The sequence below is a fragment of the Saccopteryx bilineata genome, chromosome 4, assembly GCF_036850765.1.
Source record: "Saccopteryx bilineata isolate mSacBil1 chromosome 4, mSacBil1_pri_phased_curated, whole genome shotgun sequence".
Taxonomy (NCBI): domain Eukaryota; kingdom Metazoa; phylum Chordata; class Mammalia; order Chiroptera; family Emballonuridae; genus Saccopteryx; species Saccopteryx bilineata.
Window position 1 is genome coordinate 21,350,526 of NC_089493.1, and position 23,504 is coordinate 21,374,029.

Genomic DNA, 23,504 nt, shown 5'->3' on the forward strand with positions numbered 1-23,504 from the left:
TTCCACTTAGTGGTTCCATTTAGTTGTGCACTGATTGGTTGCTTCGTTTTGTTTTGTTTTTTTCTTTTGTGATAGAGACAGAGAGAGGGACAGATGGAGACAGACAGAAAGGGAGAGAGATGAGAAGCATCAGTTCTTCGTTGCAGCACCTTAGTTGTTCATTGATTGCTCTGTCACATGTGCCTTGACCGGGGGGCTACAGCAGGCTGAATGACCCTTTGCCCAAGCCAGAGACCCTGGGCTCAAGCTGGTGAGCCTTGCTCAAACCAGATGAGCCTGCGCTCAAGCCGGTGACCTCGGAGTTTTGAACCTGGGTCCTCCATATCCCAGTCTGATGCTCTATCCACTGCACCACCACCTGGTCAGGTTGGTTGCTTCTTATATGTACCCTGACCAGGGATTGAACTCGTGACCTCAGCACATAGGGACAACACTCCATCCACATGAACTACCTGGTTAGGGCCTCAATGCTCATTTTTTTGTGATAAGTTTTTAACAAAATTATATGAAGTGAAATATTACACGATTGCTATGATATTCTAACAAATTTTAAAACACTGATGTTTCTTTAGTTGGAAAAAGCACGAAGTCTTTTTAAAGTAATGCACGTTGTCACCTTCAATAATGCCTTCTATCAATTGTATTGATTGATGGTCAGTTGGAAAATAGATATTTTCCCTTTTTGGGTAGTGAAATAGTCCAAAAACGAAAATAGTTCTATAAAAAATTATTCCCAACTAATATGATTATAAAGTACACAGAAAGGACTCATATGTTCTAAATTGGTTGCTAATGAAACAATACAGATGATTCCCATTTCAGCGACATTAGAGACTCCTGTTTGATATATTCATTCAATGTTGACAAGAATATCTTCCTAATGTTCTACCGGCTTTATTCCCAGAATTTAACCCGTGAATTGGACAGCAAGGAAAAAGAGCAAGTACAGATGCTGGATCAACTTAAGGAGATCCAGAATCACTTTGAGACGTGCGACGCCACGCGCAAGCACGCCGAGCGCCAGATCACGGAGCTGACTCACCACGCGGAGGACGCCACCAAGCAGGTGGAGCAGTACTTCCTGGAGCTCCAGCAGTCGGAGGCCCTGAGGAAGGAGGCGGAGAAGAGGAGAGAAGAGTTGAAAGCGAAAGCTCAGGAGGCCATCAGGCAGTTGAAGCTGAAGCATAAGAAGTTAGAGCGAGCGTTGGAGAAACAGTCTGAAACTCTCGATCAGCTGACGGACAAGAATAATCAGGTATAACAGACAAATTCCTGAGGAATGCTTTTTGCTGTGACCCACCATGCGTTCATCTGTGCTGGGAACAAACGCTTGTGTGCTGTGCTGTGCATATGCTCTATCGAGATGTCCTTGGCACAGAGCGTTTGCCTTGACTCTCTCAAGGTAAAGAGTACTTCAGTTTTTTGTTTATCTTTTTAAAGCCTTTTTCATTCTGTAGCTTTTCAGAATTGGCCCTTAAAATAGATCTAACCCCCTTCCTTGGTTTAATTTTTAGTTTTCTAAATGGAAACTATTCTTTGATATACCGGTGTAAGAAAATCAAGAAACCTTTCTTAGCAATCATCCAAGGTGTGTATTTTAGAATGTCATTTATTTGTATATTTCTTTTTTTTTTTGTATTTTTCTGAAGTTGGAAACGGGGAGGCAGACAGACTCCCGCATGCGCCTGACCAGATCCACCCGGCATGCCCACCAGGGGGCAATGCTCTGCCCCTCTGGGGCATTGCTCTGTTGCAACCAGAACCATTCTAGCGCCTGAAGCAGAGGCCATGGAGCCATCTTCAGCGCCCCGCCCAAGTTTACTCCAATGGAACCTTGGCTGCAGGAGGGGAAGAGAGAGACAGAGAGGAAGGAGAGGGGGAAGGGTGGAGAAGCAGATGGGCGCTTCTCCTGTGTGCCCTGGCTGGGAATCGAACCCGGGACTCCTTCACGCCAGGCTGAGGTTATACCACTGAGCCAACCGGCCAGGGCCTATTTGTATATTTCAACTTAAATATTTGTTAGAAGCATTTAAAAAATGCAGTTGTTACTACTGGACTGTTTTCTGGCATCCAGTACAATGGCTTCAGTTAAATGAGTGACATAGATAATCTCACTGAACGAGCAGTATTATCAGATCACAAGCCTCTTTAAGACTCTGCTTTTGTGCCCCTTTGATAGCAACAAAAAAGCATTTCACTGACCTATGTATGCATTACACATCACCTTTTCTCTTGTATAATCAGTTCCTTTAAATGGATCTTATGCTGCTATGTGGATTCTCTACTGTATCTGTGGGTTGAATTAAACCCAGATGTTTATAAGACAAAAAGATCATGATTGATTTTTATATATGTTTAGTGTTGGTTTATCATTTTTGCTCTGTCATTTGTCACTTGTCAAGAAGTCTGAACATTTCAGAAGAATGATCATTTGGATAAGTTGACTTTCTTTCAAAAGAAAGCAAAATGTAGGGCAATTACTATTTATAAAATCAATTGTCAGCATATAAAAGTGACAGGTCCTGATTTCAGATGAGCTGTCATGGAAGAGACGCTTTGCCTTTGACGTAAGAGTATCTTGGATATTTAGGAGATGGAGGAGCTATCGCTTTGCCCTCACTATGGAGTGCTTGCTTTTCCGCTTAACCCGTCTGGCTCATACTCTGCGACTGGCTGCCCAGCTGTAAAGTAACTCTTAAGCTTTCAGACTTGAATCTGAACTGACTCGATCCCGGGAAATTGCTCTACGTTGATTATTCTGTTGTCAGCCTGGCCTGGCAACTGGTTCAATGAACCTGCCTTTAAGGGAGGTAGCTAGGGAGAAGAGCAGTGGGGAGGGGGTGGGGATTGATTGGTTGAGAACCATCTGGGGACTATTACTTAATTAGAGGAAGTTTCGAAGGGTCCATGCCATCAGACAGGGTCCTAATCCATGCTGCTGAGAGTTTTCCAGATTGAGCTTTTCAGAATATTAAAAATTGTTAAATAATCATTTCCCAGAATACTCCTGATATAATTATTTTTTATCACTTAGGTTTGCTAATGATAAGCAAAGAAGTAGTTTTAAAGTGATTGCCGTAGTTAGGGTAGTATCACAATTATCACAGCAGGCATTGTAATTTCCACTTTAAAAGCCTTAAAATTAATGCAGCATGTCTCAGAGCAATGGTTAATCAAGGAAGAAAGGGTAACAGATATTTCACTGAAAATTCAAGTGTCCAGCAAATATGTGATGTGGAAATACATTGTAAATAATTTTGGAAAAAAGTGTTTTTTTTTTATTTTTTTTAAATTTTTACTGAATAATACCTCTAATGAGTATTTAATTCTTAATAAAGTCTCAAAGCCACCTAATGGCATTAGTAATACAATCTACTCCTTTTTGTTTTTGTAGGACTAAAAAGTGCCTCCAGGGTATATTTGGAAGTGAATATTAAAATAAAAATGACACTGGTTTACAAATAAGACAAATTATGGTTTTAAAGAATAAATTGTTTAATAATGAGCCTTGTTGAGCCATTTTGTGTCAATAGACATATCTTTGCATTTTTAAAATAGTTCTGTGCCTACTTCCATTTCTTTTTCCAGAATAATTTATTTTCTGCTCTAAGATTTTCCAGTTAAAATATATTAGAAAGCTAAAAGCTTTTATTCTTAAAAATTGCTCTGATTTATTTATTTTCTTGCCTTTTACGGTTTTGGAACCTGGGTAGATCATCAGATATATACTATATTTATAAACTACTTAATTACTGAAGGGTATGGACTATCAAACAAATGGCATACTATTACAGAAAAAATACAGAAATCAGATTGTACTTTTATTAAAAGACAGTGGCATGGATGTTTTACATCCGAGAATCATGATGTTCTTTAAGGACATGTAGATGAATGCATATTAGAAGACCTAAACTTCTATAGATACAAGTAATCTACTCATAAATTGTGATGTTTTTGTCTTTATTTTTTAATTAACTTATTTTGGTTGACATAGAAATTTTATTAGTTTCAGGTGTACAACATATACAATGAAGTATTACTCCACCAGAAATAAGAACGAAACCTTTGCTTTTCTTTTAAAGTGCTGTTTGAAGTAATTGGCTTTTATATATGTTTGGACAATGATGAAGGAAAAAGTCTTTAATTCTATTCATAGTGCATGATTTTCTGAATGTTTCCAGATCATATATATTTTTTTTACCACAGAAAATGGAAATTCCTCTTAGGGTGTGTGTGTGCTTTGTGCATCTGAATGGGCTTGCCCATGGATTGGGCTTTTTGCTTGATAGTCTTTGACTTCAGGAATCTTAAATTGTCATGTTTTCCTTCAGTGTATTGCCTTCCTGCTGAGAAAAAATAATAAAACTATATGTCATAAATATTGTCTTTTAAAATTTGAATTTTTAATGGTTAGAAAGTGAGAAGAATCAATGCTAAAGTGAATATTTTTTTAATCAAATGTAATTTCAGAAAGGCTACATCAATGATATACAGGATGGGGCAAAATAGATTTACACTTGCTCGTTTGGAAAATAATACCAGTCCTTTTAAATACATAATAACATAATAAATAATAATACAAGAATAAACTCTGTTTCATTACCCACAACTATAAACCTACTTTTGTTCCACCTTGTTTTAGTCTAATCCAGCAATCTGTCCGCATGTTCCCTCGCATGCAAAAATTAATTTATTTTCTGTTTAAAATTGCCTTGTCCACCTTTTAGTTAATTCACAAAAACGGTGAGGGATGTGAGAGCGATCCGGCTGTGATATCTGTCACCCCATTGATTGCCAGGGTTGATCTGGCTGGTCTGGCTGGCCAGGCAGGGGAAAAACAAAGCAAACCCATGAGCACTTTGTCATCAGGGCTTTGAGGAGTTGGTTCCTGTTCCTGGATCTGCCATGGTTTGGACAGTACCATTCTCTGGCCTCACCCAGCCATTTTCAGTCCATTCTCGTCTTTGCTTACAGCTGTTCTCCTTTGGGAGCCGGGTTAGTTTGGTTAGAACATTCTCTTCCCGTTGTTCCTCAGAGAATTTTCCCATTGTGCCTCCACATTTCTCATGAAATTTTGCACCTGGCTTCTCAACCTATTTCATTACATGTAATTTTTGCCATCATCTTTGGTGACCTCAGAGTTCAAGCCAGCAACCCATTGGATTCTTCATCTTCATACTTCAATGATTTCCTATTTTACCTTCAAACCACTCAGCAGCTGAGCTCTGCGACTAAAATGTTATTATTTCTCTGTGTTCAAATCTTTACTTTCAAAATTTGAGTCTCTGATCTTATATATTTCTTGTATTTCCCTTTTTTTTTTTAACCATTGCCATCTTATTTTTATCTAACCACATTCATTTGGTTGATCAGTCATTTCCTGGAATCAGTTTTTTTTTTTTTTTTGGTCAGACTGGACTTCATGAAAAACTACACTGATGATATGTTCACTGTCATCTTCAATTTCTTTCTTCCAACTCACACATTTTACTGACCTTCCTTCTATAATCAACCCATCTCCTCACTCTTCATTTCTGCTCCTGAATAGTACCAGCAAAACTTGTGTAGAAATGTCACTTGACTCCTAGGGTCATCTTGGTTACCTCTTCACCCCATTCCATTCCATTCCATTCCATTCATTTCCAATTCCATTTCCATTTCCATTCCACTCCACTCATACAACCCTGATCAATAAAGAATAAATTATGAAGTATGTTGGGGAGTTTCAGGTAAACATTTACTTCTAAACTAGATGCACAAGCAGCGAGCTTCTTTTTCTTCTCTGGATATTGTATTTGACTGTAGCTCCTGGGATGGCTGAAGCTGTCTTGCTAGGGTCCTGAGATTGCAGCCTCGTACAGAGGAGGGCATCACTGAGAGAAATGCAGAGAGTGGGCCTAGAGCTTTGACACTGGGTCTGAAGCAGTTCTGCCTGGGGTGACGATATATTATTACCTGGTGGTTTAAGCCAACTTGGATTGTAGTTTTCTCTTAGTTTAGAAGAAAGTCAAGCTGATGTGAAACATCAATTCTAGGATAAGGAGCTATGAGTAAAAGAACCTAAATTATAGGATTGGCTAAATAGAGATGTGGGGTGGCGACAGGGAGGATGATACATTTCTAAAGGGAAAGTTGGAAAACCTTACTGTGCTATTGGAAGTAGTTGGTTAAACCATCAGAAAGCATACTTTGGGGCATCAATGCTGTGTGCCTCAGAGTGTGGTATTAAGTGACCAGTAGGAAACTGTAGGATGTTGGAGTATGTTGTGTACTTATTGCAGCCTTTAGAAAGGTCCTACAAGAGAAAGACAAGTATGGGTTGGAGCCTGTCTTTCTTAAAAGAGAGGGCAAGATTTTTGGTGTGGGGAGACTGAAAATCTACAATCTGTAACCCACATTTTATGAGTATGATAATTTGGAGTCTCTTAGGTTTGGGAAAGTCAATTATCTATACATACTGAAATTAGCCCAGGCAAAAGAGGGAGGCAGGAAACTTAGCAGAAATAAATATGAAATAAAAAACAGGCCTGATTTCTCAGGTCCTTTAAATACTTCTACTTAAGCATTCCTGGCCAAGCAAAGGAGCCCCAAGTTCATTCTTTTGAGTTCCCTCAAGATAGAGGTATTCAACTGAGGGTTCCCAGGAATGTCTAGGATATTGAGGTGGTGGCTGATACACTGACATTTTCAGACTCAGAGACAATGTCTAGACAAAATCTTGGGTTGTGGTCCCTAGCCAAGCAATTAACCAAGATACAAATGGGCAGAGCTTAACTTAGTTCTTAGTATCTATGTGGCCAAAGAAGTTCCAAACTTAACCTACATTGTCTGTGCCTGTCACCTTTATTATGAGCTGATGTGGCAGGGGAGGGGGTTCTAACCTGCAGAACTGCAGAGTAGCAGAGCCTACACTTTGAAGGACTCTTCCTGAACCACCCAAACTCTGGTTTTCCTGCTATGTGAGAAAAGTAAATGTCCTCACTGTTTAAATCAACTTGAAGATACAATAGTATTTCAAGTCAAAGACATTTTACCTGCTAGAACTTCATCTTGAAAATATGATTTTCATATTCTGGGCTGCCTGGAAGTCTCATAATCATGGCCAGGGGGCTATGTTAGTTGTAAAAATTGATCACTATATTTAAGCCTCCTTTCCTTTTTCTCAGATGGGCATCAGTTTCTTTACAGCCAGAACTTGATTCTCAGTTTTTGTCTTTCTAGTGTGGTAAGTAGAGTAACCTCCCAACGACACCTCATTCCGATTCCTGGAAACTGTGAATATGATGAACTATCATGCCCATGATTATGTTATGGTAGATGGCACAGTTGAGCTTAAGATATGAGATTATCTGGATGGGCCTACTCTAATCACAGGAGTCATTAAAAGCAGATTTTCTCTGTGTTGGGAGAAGGATTTAAAACTATGAGAAAGATTCATTGTGGTGTTGCTGACTTCAGAAATAGAGGAGTCCACGAGCCAAGGAGTGAGGGTGACCTCTAGACATCAGAACAGCCCTTGGCCCAAAGCGGGGAAGGAAACAGGGTCCCAAGTTCACAGAACTAAATTTTGCCAACACGAAGGAACTTGGAAGTGGATTCCTCCTCAGAGCCTCTAGGTCAGCTGACAGCTTGATTTTAGCCTCAGGAGATCCTCAGCAGAATACCTTGCCTGGATTTATGGCCTATGGAAGCAGTAAAATAATAAATGAGTGTTGTTTTCAGCCACTACATTTGTTGGAATTTGTTGCAATGCAATAGAAAAATAAATATCTACCGTAGGCTTATCTTATTTCTGCCATTTTCCTGCTTTCCAATCTTTCCAATGTGACTTCATTTATCATCATTTATCTACGTTCTAGTGTTTTCAGTCCGGGGACGTTGATTTATCAGTTACCTCTCCCTTTATAGTTGTGATCACTGTCTTACGTTAATACCTCTCTGAGGTCCTGGTTTCTCCTGGAACGTAAATCCCACCTGCCTTTTTGTTCCCCCTACCCCATGGTCTTCACAGGCCTATGATATAACCGCTACTGTCTTTATAAAGATAAAGAATTTCCTGAAGGCCACAGAACTACTTATGTGTGGACTAAGAAGCAAATTCAGTTCTCTCTGGTCAGAGCTTAACTGCCTAATCGCCCACCTACCTCCTTTCATTATTTCTCATGTCAGCTTCAACCTCTTTCGGCCTGTTTGAACTCAGAGGGATTTGAGGAAACTTTTATTTTTTTGTTTTGAGTGATCGACTCATTATATTTTATCATGAATTGTTTCACACTGATGTATTAAAGAAATGCCTTGCAAGCATTTGCATTTTAACTTATTATTTCAAACTTTGAAATGAGAACCTAATATTTTTCTCTGGCTTTGAGCTATGGTGGGCATCAGTAAGCGGGTACAGAGATTGGCCTTGATGTTGCTGTTGGGGTGTGTGTGTGTGTGTGTTGATTTCTGCTTCCTTAGCTGCTGGCTTTTTCATCGGCACTGATGAGTGGTGAGGATTAGGGGGTTAGTTCTCGGTCTCTGTCCCTCAAGGTAAACCCTAGCCCACTAACGATACTGGCAGAGGGTGATGGCCAACTGGTCCCTGGACTTTTTTTCTTGAGTCCCTTGTTCATCCTCTATGAATCTTAAATTAATCTCATTTCTACCTTTATGGGGCTTCAAGATTTCCCCAGGTATATAATGCTGTGTTTCTTGTCATTGCTGACATTATTTTACTAGTAATGACTGATCGTACCCTCACCTCACTTCGGTTGTGTCTGTGTGCTTCCCTATATTATCTTTAATATCTGTTTTGAGGTTTCTCCTTTTTAAAACTGTGCATTGAAATGCAAATCATTATTATTTTAAGTAAACTATACAACCTCTGGTAAATTATAATAGGAGTCTTTCTTCCCTTATTCTTTTGATCAATTTCATCTTATATTTAAATAATTATATAAGATCAAGGATTGATATGTTTTGGTGATGAAAATCTGAAACATATTCCAGTGTGGTGCTACTTCACGGTAATTATATTTTTCTTTCTTTTTCTAGACTAGAAATAGAGTTCTTTAAAAAATTGAAATTATACAAAGTTATTGTTTGATTAATTTTTTTTCTCCTTGTGGATTAAATTTTGTTTTCTGGCAGCATCTATGGTGAATTTTATAACAAATATTTTGTTTTATATCTTTAACCCGATAGATCCTAAAAGAAAAGGATGAATTGAAAAGCCAGCTTTATGCAGCGTTACAACAAATAGAGAACCTTCAAAAGGAATTGAATGATGTCATAACCAAGCGTGCCCTTCAAGAGGAAGAACTTCACCGTAAGGAGCAGAAACTAAGTGATGTTAAGGCTCATCAAGCTGACCTTGAACTGGAAGTCAAGGATTCCCTGGACACCGTCCATAGACTAGAGACTGAATTGCAAAAGCAGAGTAAGACTCAAAGCCAGATGAAAGCGGAGAAAGCTCACCTGGAGGGAGAAATTGCAGAGCTAAAGAAGAGCCAGGCCAAGGACAAAGCTCAACTTCTTGAGATGCAAGAGGCCATCAAGAACTTGAGTGCCATCCGGGCAGATCTCGCTAATAAGTTGGCCGAGGAACAGAAAGCCAGGAAAGAGGTGCTGAAGAACCTTTCTGACCTCAAGACACAGGCAGAATCTAAAGATGAAGAAACAGCCACGATCATTACGCAGCTAAAGCTAGAACGAGACGTTCACCAGAGGGAGCTGGAAGATCTCACATCATCACTGCAGAGTGTGAAAACGAAACACGAACAGAATATCCAGGAGCTGATGAAGCACTTCAAGAAAGAAAAGAGTGACGCTGCGGATCACATTAGGACTCTGAAGGTACCTGCGCTGCATTATCCTGATGACACTGAAGGAATTCTGGTGGCTCCTGAAGTTAATAAGGCGTAAACTCATTCTGTGTTCCCAAGCACTGCAGGGAAGCTGAAACTAACAATAAAGAGGCTTATTCATGCCTGTTTGGCCAGGTTGAAATGAGTTATAGTAGCCACCTGGGAGCACCTATTTCGGAGCACTGAAGCCTTTGAAAAAGCACCTTTAGCTATTTCGGGAGTTCAGGAAAGGCAGAGGTGGCAGTAAGTCGTGGGCCTGAAATGTGCCCTCATTCAGCATTTATGACCTCCTAAAATATAAAAGGCAAAGACTTACCAAGGCCATAGGAGCTATAACCACAGTCTGTGTTAGTATGGTGACTAAAGTAGATCAGCTTACGGGCTGTGTAAACTCAAGGCTTTTGAGATTTACCCTTTCTTTTCCAAATCAAAGTTGCCTGGGTAAAAGCATAGTTGAGATCTTGCATTTGGGGAAATGTTTCTCAAGGTCTGATGATATTAGCATTCTCACCATGCAGGGGAATAATTTTTTTATAACATGATTGTCAGGAGTATGATAAATCCCTTCTTCCTGTTTCATTTTTTTCCCTCCATTGCACTTATGTAGATTCCATATTATTTCATCAGTCTTTATTAGAATGAGCACTCCATGAAGACTGGGATTTGAGTCTGTTTTGTTTACAGCTATATCCTAAGTACCCAGAAGAGTTCCTGGAACATTGTTGATATCTGTTGAATAGGTGAATAAATGGATAAATCTTCAGTTTTTTTCAAAATTCCTTGAAATGCAGCTATCATAAAATGCTAATGATGAAAGATGAAGTTATATTGAAATAGCTGATATTAGTAGCATGCCTTCAGCTATTTTATGACTTCCTTTCCAGTCCGATATAGCCTACTGGCAGTAGTGGATTTGGGGTCATGAATGGGGTGGGTAGAACTAAACGGAGACTGGAAGAATAGCTAAAAGGTCTTTACTATATTTTATTGAGCCCAAAATATCATTAATTGTAAGATGTTGCTAAGAAAAAATACTGCCTATGAAAACATGACATGCTGTTAACTATAAGACAATATCCCAAGGCAGAAATGGTAAAATGTGAAGTAATACATGTCTTAGTATTGATTAAATATGGCATAATAGTCCTTCAGGATTGATGAGGACATGAACGAAAGTAGAATCAGGGATATGAAGAAGACCTGATCTTAAAATAAAATAGGAACTGTGTGTTGATTAGCTGTGATGATAATAATATAGAAGACATTTTTCAGCACTTAGTTTGTTCCAGTCATTACTATAAGAATTTTACATGTGTTAATCATTCAATACTAACATTATTCCTGCAGGTTGCATGGTGTTATTTTCTCTTTGTTGAGGAAATTGAGATGTGGGAGGTAACTTGCCCAAGGTCTTATAGTTGGAAAGTAGTTGAGACAGGATTTGAACCCAGGTAGTCAAGTGCCTATTTCTTAACTACACTGCTGTACTAGAAAAGGTTTATTCTTAAGGATGACTAGGTATAGACTTGGGGGACTAGGTGGTTGATGAGACTATTTATCAAGATAGGTAATCCAGAACAGGATATTTGGAGAGAATGCCAGACCAGTTTTTTAGCATGGATGAAGGGAACTTAAGCCTAGCCACGGAAGTTTAGTTAGGACAATTTAGTACATAATGGGCTCGATGCTGAAGAGAATATTGAGATTAAAGTGAAATATTTGTAGGTAACCCATTGGTGGTAGTTGAAATTATGGGATTCAGATGAGGTCTTGCAGGGAGAAGGAAGAGGGTGAAAACCAATGTTTAAGAGAAGAATTGAGAAAGAGATTTGGCAAATAAGAGTAAAGGATTATATGAGAGACAGGAGGAGAACCAGAAAAGAATGATATCTTGGAAACCCAGGTAGGAATTTTAAGAAAGGTATCGTCAAGAGTGTCAAAGGTGGCAGGCAGACTGGCTAAAAGAAGAACTAAAAGAGTGTTCATTCTGTTTGTCTGAGACTGGTGGAGAGGGTCTGTGAGATGTGAGAAGACCGGATCAAAAACAGAGCAGATAGCATTCAACAGGAGACGGGCTTATCTTCCCAGAAGGTTTTGAAAGAAACCAGGAAGATTGAGTAAGCCGACAGAGACTGTGGGATCATTGATGTGGATCTTGAGTAGTCTCTCCTCCCTCTGAAGTGGAGCAGAGCAGCAGTGCAGTATGTAATTTATGAGTGGCGATGACGTCAATGGCTGTTGGGGCTGGTAGAAACTGTGGGAGACTAGTCTTGGGGTAGGTCATGTACTGAAGTGGTGAACACTGAAGAAGTATCATGCGTAGAGGAATGAGACAGTGGAGGGATAAGAATCTATGACCACAGATGGCTTATCTGGTCGGGAATTCTTATGTTAGGGTTTAGATTTTCAGAGTTAAGACCCAAGGTGTGGTAATGCAGTTGGTTACTGTTCCGGAATGTGGTTCAAGGTGGTTGGAGTAGAACAGGTCCGATAACTTCAATGTTAGTTTGTTGGATAAGCATTTGGGTATTTATGAAGCTATTGTGAAAGCATTAATTGATCACCAGCCACAAAGGATGCCTGGTCAGTCAGCTGTTAGCAGGGGATGGAGAGTTGATGAGAAATATTATAGTGTGAATCCCAAAGGCAGCAGGGTTTCTGCCTGAGTATGCAGTGATTTGTTAGGTCATGACAGAGAAATGGTTCTTTCAAAGGTTGTCCTTCCCTTTAGTGCTGCCTAATCCTTCAAGACCCCCTTGGTTTTCCAGCTTGTCTACGGATTCACTAAAGTTGGGACGGATCTCCTGATCCTCTATGTTCCCATAGCTTTCTGTTGGTGCCTCCAGCATAGCAGGAACATTTGGGCTGCCTTACAGTATGGTTTGTTGTGTGTTCATAAATCTCCAGAGGGCCAGGCATTAGGTCATAGCCATATATGTGTCCTCTTACTGCATTGTTTAAGACATACAGAAGATGTTCAATGAATGTTTTGTCTAATGTTTAAAAAGCTGGAAATCAGCGAGTTTGCTCCTAAATTGCTCTGTGACCTTTCTTTCTGGCTTGGATTTCTCCCTGTAACATGTGGAAATTGATTTACTCTTTTTTAGGAAGTACTTTTTGTTTGGGTATAGTGAGATGACAGTAAGCTTTGAAAATTAACTGTATGTTAAGAGTATATAATTTAGAAGTGTTTTGTAAATTTTCTGAAACCATTGGACTATTTTTAACTTGGAAGACAGAGTTCAGGGGGGGTGTTGCAGCTCTTCTTTAGCATGGTGCAGAAGCAACACAGGACCTTCAAAGGAGAATCAGAGACTGTGAGAGGCGAGCACTTTCCTTTATTATTATTATTTTTTTTGTGTGTGTGACAGAGAGACTGATAGGGACAGACAGACAGGAAGGGAGAGAGATGAGAAGCATCAGTTCTTCGTTGTGGCACCTTAGTTGTTCATTGATTGCTTTCTCATGTGTGCCTTGACCAGGGGGCTACAACAGAGTGAGTGACCCCTTGATCAAGCCAGTGACCTTGGGCTCAAGCCAGCGACCTTGAGCTTCAAGCCAGTGACGTTTGGCTTCAAGCCAGCGACCATGTGGTGATGTCTATGATCCCATGCTCAAGCCAGCGACCCTGCGCTCAAGCTGGTGAGCCTGTGCTCAAGCTGAATGAGTCTGGGCTTTAGCCGGTGACCTTAGGGTTTCAAATCTGGGTCCTCTGCATCCCAGTCCAACGCTCTGTCAACTGCACCGCCGCCTGGCCGGGCACGAGCATTTTCCTTTTAAACTAACTAAGTTACCCATAAGAAATAATCCTCACCTCACACTATCTCCTTAATATAATCTTATACTTTTATTTATTTAAATTAATTAAAGGGAGTTGATGACAATGGACATTACAGAATATTTAATTTACTGAATTATGTACAAGAGTGTTTTGGACAAGTAGTTATATAAATGTTTTATCTTTCAGCTTTACCTTAACTCACTACTTTTTCTGAGTCTAAGAAATACTGATATGTTACCCATATTTTTTTTACTGCACAAATTATAGTTTTTATCCATATAGGATTATCTTTCTCATACCTATTTTTTTTTTTAATAAATTTTTATTAATGGTAATGGGATGACATTAATAAATCAGGGTACATATATTCAAAGAAAACATGTCTAGGTTATTTTGTCATCAAATTATGTTGCAAACCCCTCGCCCAAAGTCAGATTGTCCTCCGCCACCCTCTATCTAGTTCTCTGTGCCCCTCCCCCTCCCCCTAACTCTCTCCCTCCCTCCCTCCCTCCCATGTCCTCCCTCCCCCCCCACCCTTGGTAACCACCACACTCTTGTCCATGTCTCTTAGTCTCATTTTTATGTTCCACCAATGTATGGAATCATGTAGTTCTTGTTTTTTTCTGATTTGCTTATTTCACTCCTTATAATGTTATCAAGATCCCACCATTTTGCTGTAAATGATCTGATGTCATCATTTCTTATGGCTGAGTAGTATTCCATAGTGTATATGTGCCACATCTTCTTTATCCAGTCTTCTATTGAAGGGCTTTTTGGTTGTTTCCATGTCTTGGCCACTGTGAACAGTGCTACAATGAACATGGGGCTACATGTGTCTTCACGTATCAATGTTTCTGAGGTTTTGGGGTATATACCCAGTAGAGGGATTGCTGGGTCATAAGGTAGTTCTATTTGCAGTTTTTTGAGGAACCACCATACTTTCCTCCATAATGGTTGTACTACTTTACAGTCCCACCAACAGTGAATGAGGGTTCCTTTTTCTCCACAGCCTCTCCAACATTTGCTATTACCCGTCTTGTTGATAATAGCTAATCTAACAGGAGTGAGGTGGTATCTCATTGTAGTTTTGATTTGCATTTCTCTAATAACTAATGAAGCTGAGCATCTTTTCATATATCTGTTGGCCATTTGTATCTCTTCCTGGGAGAAGTGTCTGTTCATGTCCTCTTCCCATTTTTTTATTGGATTGTTTGTTTGTTTGTTGTTGAGTTTTATGAGTTCTTTGTAAATTTTGGATATTAGGCCCTTCTCTGAGCTGTCGTTTGAAAATATCAGTTCCCATATAGTTGGCTGTCTGTTTATTTTGATATCAGTTTCTCTTGCTGAGCAAAAACTTTTAATTCTGATGTAGTCCCATTCATTTATCTTTGCCTTCACTTCTCTTGCCATTGGAGTCAAGTTCATAAAATGTTCTTTAAAACCCAGGTCCATGATTTTAGTACCTATGTCTTCTTCTATGTACTTTATTGTTTCAGGTCTTATATTTAGGTCTTTGATCCATTTTGAATTAATTTTAGTACACGGGGACAGGCTGTAGTCGAGTTTCATTCTTTTGCATGTGGCTTTCCAGTTTTCCCAACACCATTTGTTGAAAAGGCTTTCTTTTCTCCATTGTGTGTTGTTGGCCCCTTTATCAAAGATTATTTGACCATATATATGTGGTTTTATTTCTGGGCTTTCTATTCTGTTCCATTGGTCTGAGTGTCTATTTTTCTGCCAATACCATGCTGTTTTGATTATCGTGGCCCTATAATATAGTTTAAAGTCAGGTATTGTAATGCCCCCAGCTTCATTCTTTTTCCTTAGGATTGTTTTGGCTATTCGGGGTTTTTTATAGTTTCATATAAATCTGATGATTTTTTGTTCCATTTCTTTAAAAAATCTCATAGGGATTTTGATGGGAATTGCATTAAATTTGTATATTGCTTTGGGTAATATGGCCATTTTGATTATATTTATTCTTCCTATCCAAGAACAAGGAATATTTTTCCATCTCATTGTATCTTTTTCGATTTCCCTTAACAATGCTTTGTAATTTTCATTATATAGGTCCTTTACGTTCTTTGTTATGTTTATTCCTAGGTATTTTATTTTTTTTGTTGCAATCGTGAAGGGGATTATTTTTTTGAGTTCGTTTTCTAATATTTCATTGTTGGCATATAGAAAGGCTATGGACTTTTGTATGTTAATTTTGTATCCTGCGACCTTACTGTATTGGTTTATTGTTTCTAATAATCTTTTTGTGGAGTCCTTCGGGTTTTCGATGTATAGGATCATATCATCAGCAAAAAGTGATAGCTTTACTTCTTCTTTTCCGATATGGATGCCTTTTATTTCTTTGTCTTGTCTGATTGCTCTGGCCAGAACTTCTAGCACCACGTTGAATAAGAGTGGAGAGAGTGGACAACCCTGTCTTGTTCCTGATTTAAGGTAGAAAGTCCTCAGTTTTATGCCGTTTAATAGGATGTTGGCTGATGGTTTATCATATATGGCCTTTATCATGTTGAGATATTTTCCTTCTATACCCATTTTGTTGAGAGTCTTAAACATAAAATTGTGTTGTATTTTATCAAAAGCCTTTTCTGCATCTATTGATAAGATCATGTGGTTTTTGTTCTTTGTTTTGTTGATATGGTGTATTACGTTAACCGTTTTGCGTATGTTGAACCATCCTTGAGATTCTGGGATGAATTCCACTTGATCATGATATATTATTTTTTTAATATGTTGTTGTATTTGGTTTGCCAGTATTTTGTTTAGTATTTTAGCATCTGTATTCATTAGAGATATTGGTCTGTAGTTTTCTTTCTTTGTGCCATCCTTGCCAGGTTTTGGTATGAGGGTTATGTTGGCCTCATAAAATGTGTTTGGAAGTATTGCTTCTTCTCCAATTTTTTGGAAGACTTTGAGTAGAATAGGAACCAAGTCTTCTTTGAATGTTTGATAGAATTCACTAGTATAACCGTCTGGGCCTGGACTTTTATTTTTGGGGAGATTTTTAATAGTTTTTTCTATTTCCTCCCTGCTGATTGGTCTGTTTAGGCTTTCTGCTTCTTCATGACTCAGTCTAGGAAGGTTGTATTGTTCTAGGAATTTATCCATTTCTTCTAGATTGTTGTATTTGGTGGCATATAATTTTTCATAGTATTCTACAGTAATTCTTTGTATTTCTATGATGTCTGTGGTGATCTCTCCTCTTTCATTTTGGATTTTATTTATTTGAGTCCTGTGTCTTTTTTCCTTGGTGAGTCTTGCCAAGGGTTTGTCAATTTTGTTGATCTTTTCAAAGAACCAGCTCCTTGTTTTATTGATTTTTTCTATAGTTTTTCTGTTCTCTATTTCATTTATTTCTGCTCTGATTTTTATTATCTCCTTTCTTCGGCTGGTTTTGGGTTATCTTTGTTCTTCTTTTTCTAGTTCCTTACGGTGTGAAGTTAAGTGGTTTACTTCGGCTCTCTCTTGTTTGTTCATATAGGCCTGAAGTGATATGAACTTTCCTCTTATTACTGCTTTTGCTGCATCCCAGAGATTCTGATATGTCGTATTTTCATTTTCATTTGTCTGTATATATCTTTTGATTTCTGCGCTTATTTCTTCTTTGACCCATTCATTTTTTAGAAGTATGTTGTTTAGTTTCCACATTTTTGTGGGTTTTTCCCCCTCTTTTTTGCAGTTGAATTCTAGTTTCAAGGCTTTATGATCAGAAAATATGCTTGGTACAATTTCAATTTTTCTAAATTTGCTGATATTGTCTTTGTGGCCCAACATATGGTCAATTCTTGAGAATGTTCCATGTACACTAGAGAAAAATGTATACTCTGTCGCTTTGGGATGAAGTGTCCTGTAGATGTCTATCATATCCAGGTGTTCTAGTATTTCATTTAAGGCCACTATATCTTTATTGATTCTCTGTTTGGATGACCGATCTAGAGCCGTCAGCAGTGTATTGAGGTCTCCAAGTATGATTGTATTTTTGTTAGTTTTTGTTTTAAGGTCAATAAGTAGCTGTCTTATATATTTTGGTGCTCCTTGGTTTGGTGCATATATATTAAGGATTGTTATGTCTTCTTGATTCAACTTCCCCTTAATCATTATGAAATGACCATTTTTGTCTCTGAGTACTTTTTCTGTCTTGTAGTCAGCATTATTAGATATGAGTATTGCTACGCCTGCTTTTTTTGGGGTGTTGTTTGCTTGGAGTATTGTTTTCCAGCCTTTCACTTTGAATTTGTTTTTATCCTTGTTGCTTAGATGTGTTTCTTGTAGGCAGCATATAGTTGGATTTTCTTTTTTAATCCATTCTGCTACTCTGTGTCTTTTTATTGGTAAGTTTAATCCAATTACATTTAGTGTAATTATTGACACTTGTGGGTTCCCTACTGCCATTTTATAAATTGCTTTCTGTTAGTTTTGTATCTAGTTTGATTCTTCTCTTTTGTTTTTCTATCATTTGTTTTTGTTTGTTTGTGTTCCATACTTCTTTCCTCTGTTGCGACCTTTTTTAAGTCAAGTGTTTTTGTGGTGGTTTTTTTAAGGGTGGTTACCATTAAGTAATGAAAAGGGTACCTACCATATTCATTGTAGTACCCTATCTTATAAGTATTTCTGCACTTCATCATCCTTTGCTACTGTTAATCTCCATCCTCTCCCCCCTTTTTTTTCTTTGTTGTCACAGTTTAAGTTTGGTTTTATTGTGTTCTTGGTGGAGCTGTTACTTGTGGTGTTGTTTTCTTTTGTTCTTTGAATCTGGTTGGAAAACCCCCCTTAGTATTTCCTGGAGTGGGGGCTTTCTATTGATAAATTCTCTCATCTTTTCTGTATTTGTGAATGTTTTTATATCTCCTTCATACTTGAAGGATAGCTTTGATGGGTATAGTATTCTTGGCTGAAAGTTCCTCTCTTTCAGGGCTTTAAATATTGGGGTCCACTCTCTTCTAGCTTGTAGAGTTTATGCTGAGAAATCTGATGATAATCTAATAGGCCTTCCTTTATATGTTGTACTCTTCTTTTCCCTGGCTGCCTTGAGAATTTTTTCTTTGTCATTGGTTTGTGTCATCTTTATTATGATGTGCCTTGGAGTGGGTTTGTTGGGGTTAAGAAAACTTGGTGTTCTGTTTGCTTCTTGAATTTGAGGCTTTAGTTCCTTCCACAGGCTTGGGAAGTTCTCGTCTATTATTTGTTTGAGTATATTCTCCATTCCATTTTCTTTCTCTTCTCCCTCTGATATACCTATTATTCTTATGTTATTCTTTCTGATGGAGTCAGACAATTCCTGTAGGGCTTTCTCATTTTTTATTATTTTTGAGTCTCTTTCTTCTTCTCTCTGTTGTGCCTCAAGTTGTTTGTCTTCTATTTTACTAATCCTATCTTCAATCTGGGCTGTTCTGTTAGCTAAGCTTGTTACCTCGTTTTTCAGCTCGTGAATTGAGTTTTTCATTTCTGTTTGATTTGTTTTTATAGTTTCAATTTCCTTGGTAATATATTCTTTGTGTTCATTGAGTTGTTTTCTGATCTCCCTATATTGCCTTTCTGTGTTTTCTTGTATATCTCTGAGTATTTTTAAGATTTCTATTTTAAATTCTCTGTCATTTAGCTCCAAGGCTTCCAATATGTTAAGTCTTTTCTCCATAGATTTTTCCACATCTATTTGTGTTACCTCTCTTTCTTTTGTATCCATAATATTCGATTTCCTCTTTCTTATCGGCATCTGAGGGTGGTCTTATTGATAGCACGCAGGCGCACTCCCTCGCGGCTTGAATGAGCGTCGCTGCTGCGGTAGCTTCCTCCACACCCTCGTCTCTCAGATTCAAGTGATAACAGTCCTTTCGCTTTCAGTTTGTGTGGAACTCCGGAATGCTCCGAGGATAAATTTTTCTGTTTCTAGTTGATAAATTTGTTGTGATTTAGGGGAGAGCTGTCGGACGTGCTTCTCACGGCGCCATTTCCGTGACGTCACCCTCATACCTATTTTTAAATTTAAATGTAAAATATTTTAATGAAATAGTCTAGCTGCTATTGATATTTGAAAGATAATGGGTTATCACTTATGGTTTCAACAAAAATTATTTTATAGAGCCTTTTATTAGACTAATAAGACCAAGGATTGGAGGTCTATACTTTTGCCATTTCCTGGGCATGTAATCTGGGTTAAGATACTTAACCTTTTTGCACCATATCAATAAAGTGAGAACAGTAATATTATCACAGGGTTTTTGTGAGTGTGTCATCATTTTGTAAAACCGAAAATGAAATGTAAATGCAGTAATAAAGCCACAACAAGAAGCAAAATCTTATTCAAACTTAGGCCTCGGTGCGCTGGTGTTTTTAAATGGGCTCTCTGTGTGTGGGCGGAACCCTGATTTGTAGCATTTTCCAACTTAAGAGGTAGAAATACCTCTTTTGGCTGATTTCAAGCTACCAAACAAGACCTCACAGGAGAGGGACAGAGCTGGAAAGAGTTGAGCACAATTGTTTGTTTGTTTGTTTTGTGTGTTGTTTTGAGTGAGGTACAGAGAGAGAGGGAGAGGAGCACTGAGCTGCTCCTGCGTGTGCCCTGACGGGGAATCGAACCGGCAACCTCTGTGCTCCAGGTCAGTTGGCTCTGAGAGTTTCTGTGAGCCAGTCCCGCAGCCAAGGCTACATTGGAGCAAAGATGGCCCGGGCGCTGGGGATGGCTCTGTGGCCTCTGCCTCAGGCGCTAGAGTGACTCTGGTCGCAACATGGCGACGCCCAGGATGGGCAGAGCATCGCTCCATGGTGGGCGTGCCAGGTGGATCCCGGTCGGGCGCATGCTGGAGTCTGTCTGACTGTCTCTCCCTGTTTCCAGCTTCAGAAAAATGAAAAAAAAAAAAATAAATAAAAAAAAATAATTGTGTTCCTATGATTAAAAACATACAGTAACTTAGAAAAGGAAAAGAAACATGCATTTAGGCACTAAAGCATGTCAACGGATTATATGATATGTAGTTACTCACAGGCTGTTAGTAACTGGTAGGTGTGACCAGTGAGATTTGTACCCAGCTGATTTTTAAAACCTTATGGTGTGTGTACCTTTTGAAAAGCAGTGTGGCAGAGTAGTTGAAAGCATGGGTTTTGGAGAGAATTCTTGGGTTCAAATCCTGGCTCTGCACTTAAACATTTCTACCCTTGGGCAAGTTATTGGTGTCTCTGTGGTTCAGTTTCCAAAACGGAGACAATAATTGTACCTCCTGGTCTGGCTTTTGTGAAGACGAAATGAGGAAAAACTACACAGAAGTACTTAGAGCAATGCATGTTGTATAGTGTTTATATTATTTTAAAAAGTCTTTATGTTTACATATGTGGCAAATTTTATTACATTCCATACATGTAATATATTAAACCTAATTTTAAAAAGCTGATTCTGGTCATTTTCCCCATTAAAGATTAAAAACCAAGTACTTGATTACATTGTGGATACTGAAATAATCACCAGTAAACTATTTTTCATATTAAGTTATTTGTAGACTCTTGGCTGCTACAATTCATAATTTTTTTAGTCCCACTGGAGTGGTATAAATAATTACATTGTACAAAAAGTACACAATTCTTTCACAAAAGTCTTTCATAAAATTATTTCACAGAAGGATGTAGATTGAATAGGAATGTTGTCACTGTTTTTTTATAAACAAGGAGACTGATCAGTCAGTAATATTTCATAGTACTTCCCCTTGGAGACATTTTTCTAATAACTCCTTCCCCTCTCAGCAGAGCTCGTGTCCCTGCTTTGGGTTGCCACGGTACCCTGCCTACACCTTTATAAGTACTTTTCATTCATTGTTGTAGATTCTGATTTTGGCATCTGTCTCTCTTACTGTTCATATCTGTTATTGTCGGCACCTAGCACAGTACCTTTCACTAAGTAAATGCTCAGTGAGTGCTAAGGAGTAATTGAATTAATACAGAAAGTATTTCTTTTGTTTTCTTTTCCTACTGACTCTTAGATATAGCAACATCTTGGAGTATTTGCCTACTGATATAACATGGAATTTGTTTGATGTACAGTTTGGCTGTGGCCAGTGGACTTTCTTTTTTCTCCTTCTCTTTTTCTCAGGCAGAAAGCTTAGAAGATAAGAATATGGCAAAAGTCCATCTTTGTCAGCTAGAGAAGTTGAAATCACAGTATGACAGACTGACAGAGGAATTAACCCAGAATGAAAATGAAAATAAAAAACTGAAGCTGAAATATCAGAGTTTGAAGGACCAATTGGAGGAAAAGGTAAAAATGTGCATGAATTCTAATATAAAAGACTTTAATTTGAACTTTTTCTACTATTTCTTTTAGAACGTATTTTAATTGTTCACCATATGCTAGACACTTCTAATGCTCATAGTAATTTTATGAAATCAATACTATTGTGCTCCTTTTGGCCTGAATGAAGCTTATGAAGGTTGGAAACCTTGGACCATCCCAGCAGGCCCACTGTTTCCTTTCCCTAGTTGTATAAATTGATCTTGAGTGTAGCTATACATCAGACATGGGATAAAATACTAGGGAATTTTAGAGTGTCACCACTTTTGTGGCAAAAAAGTCAATGAAGAATTGAAGACAGAATATTTATATTTGCTTTCTGTTTCTTTGACCAAATTCTTAAAAGGATTTTCAGTTGAATGTGATAGAAGTCAAATATAAGAAAGACCATAAAGTATGCATAATAGGATGAAGCAAAATAGACCAGGACAGATGGATCCTTTACTTAAAAGGGTTACTAAAAATCTAACAGACTATTACTGGGTGGAGTGTCATAAAAACTCTTAATAAACCTCGAGGAAGCAACTTTCTTAATGCTTTGCTCACCTTTTCCGCTTTTTGTTGTTTGCAAAATTAACTATATTATATATGTATATGTGTGTGTGTATTAGATTTCTAGTGATTGTTAAAACAAAGAGAGTAAAATATTAGTTTGTAATTTATGATGAAATGTGCTAAGTTGCTAAATTTAGGCCTACGATCTTAATAGTCACTGAAATTTAGTTCTTAAGCCTTGCTTTGTTTTGATTATTTCTAATGTTCACACATATTTAATGTGTCTGTTGCCAGGGGGTAGTTGCTGTGGAGATAATGCTAAATTTTCTAACTTTTTCATAATTAACACTTTAGCCAAATGATATGTTAACATGTTTTATATTTACTTATTTGCATTTAAGGAATAGTGGTGAAAATTTTGATATGTTAAAAATGTCAAATTTACTTTATTTTGCTTAAAATAAATATTTCATCACTGATCCTATTCATTAAGTTTCAGATATATATATAGTTTGACATATGGAAATTCTCCTTAAGTTTCAAGAATTAATGATTGTGTTCAATGGCTATGCATTGAGCATCCAGTGTAGGCACTTTGATGGATATTGAGGATAGGCTATAGGTAAGACACAGGTGTATGATTGGGCACTCATCATTAGATCATTAAAACAAAAATCTGTTTCAGTTGTGAAAACTGTACAGTTGAGTCCCAGCAATGGGTGCTAATGTAGAGAAAAATGTCTCTCAATTCTGTAATTTGAATAATCTTAAAGATACAATGGCACACACACAAAAATATATCAGCTTATATGCTTGCTTATCTTTAATATTTATTTTTTTGTTTATATGAATGTTTAGTACTTACGATTTACTTAGATGTAAAGTTTTTAAATATAATTAGCTATGAATCAAATTTCATTGGGTTGAGCCATTAATAGATAGGGCCTTTCTCTTCAAGAGATGGTATAACGTTAGTGGTTATGGGCAGAACTTTGAGTGTAAATCATTTTCTAGCTGTGTGGCTGTAGGCAAGTTGCTTAATAATTTAAGCCTTACTTTTACCATCATTAAAACAGGTATAACACATCTA

General features: G+C 37.9%; 1 protein-coding gene across 5 annotated transcripts in view; it reads left to right on the plus strand.

Annotated features, from left to right (window-relative positions):
- CEP128 (centrosomal protein 128) overlaps positions 1-23,504 on the plus strand; it is a 447,508-nt gene that overhangs the window by 158,439 nt on the left and 265,565 nt on the right. For all 5 annotated transcript variants that reach the window (XM_066276450.1, XM_066276451.1, XM_066276454.1 and 2 more), the window contains 3 exons: positions 905-1,255; positions 9,187-9,837; positions 21,722-21,886. In XM_066276450.1, the coding sequence (XP_066132547.1) occupies positions 905-1,255; positions 9,187-9,837; positions 21,722-21,886 (1,167 nt within the window). The remainder of the gene's footprint in view (positions 1-904; positions 1,256-9,186; positions 9,838-21,721; positions 21,887-23,504) is intronic.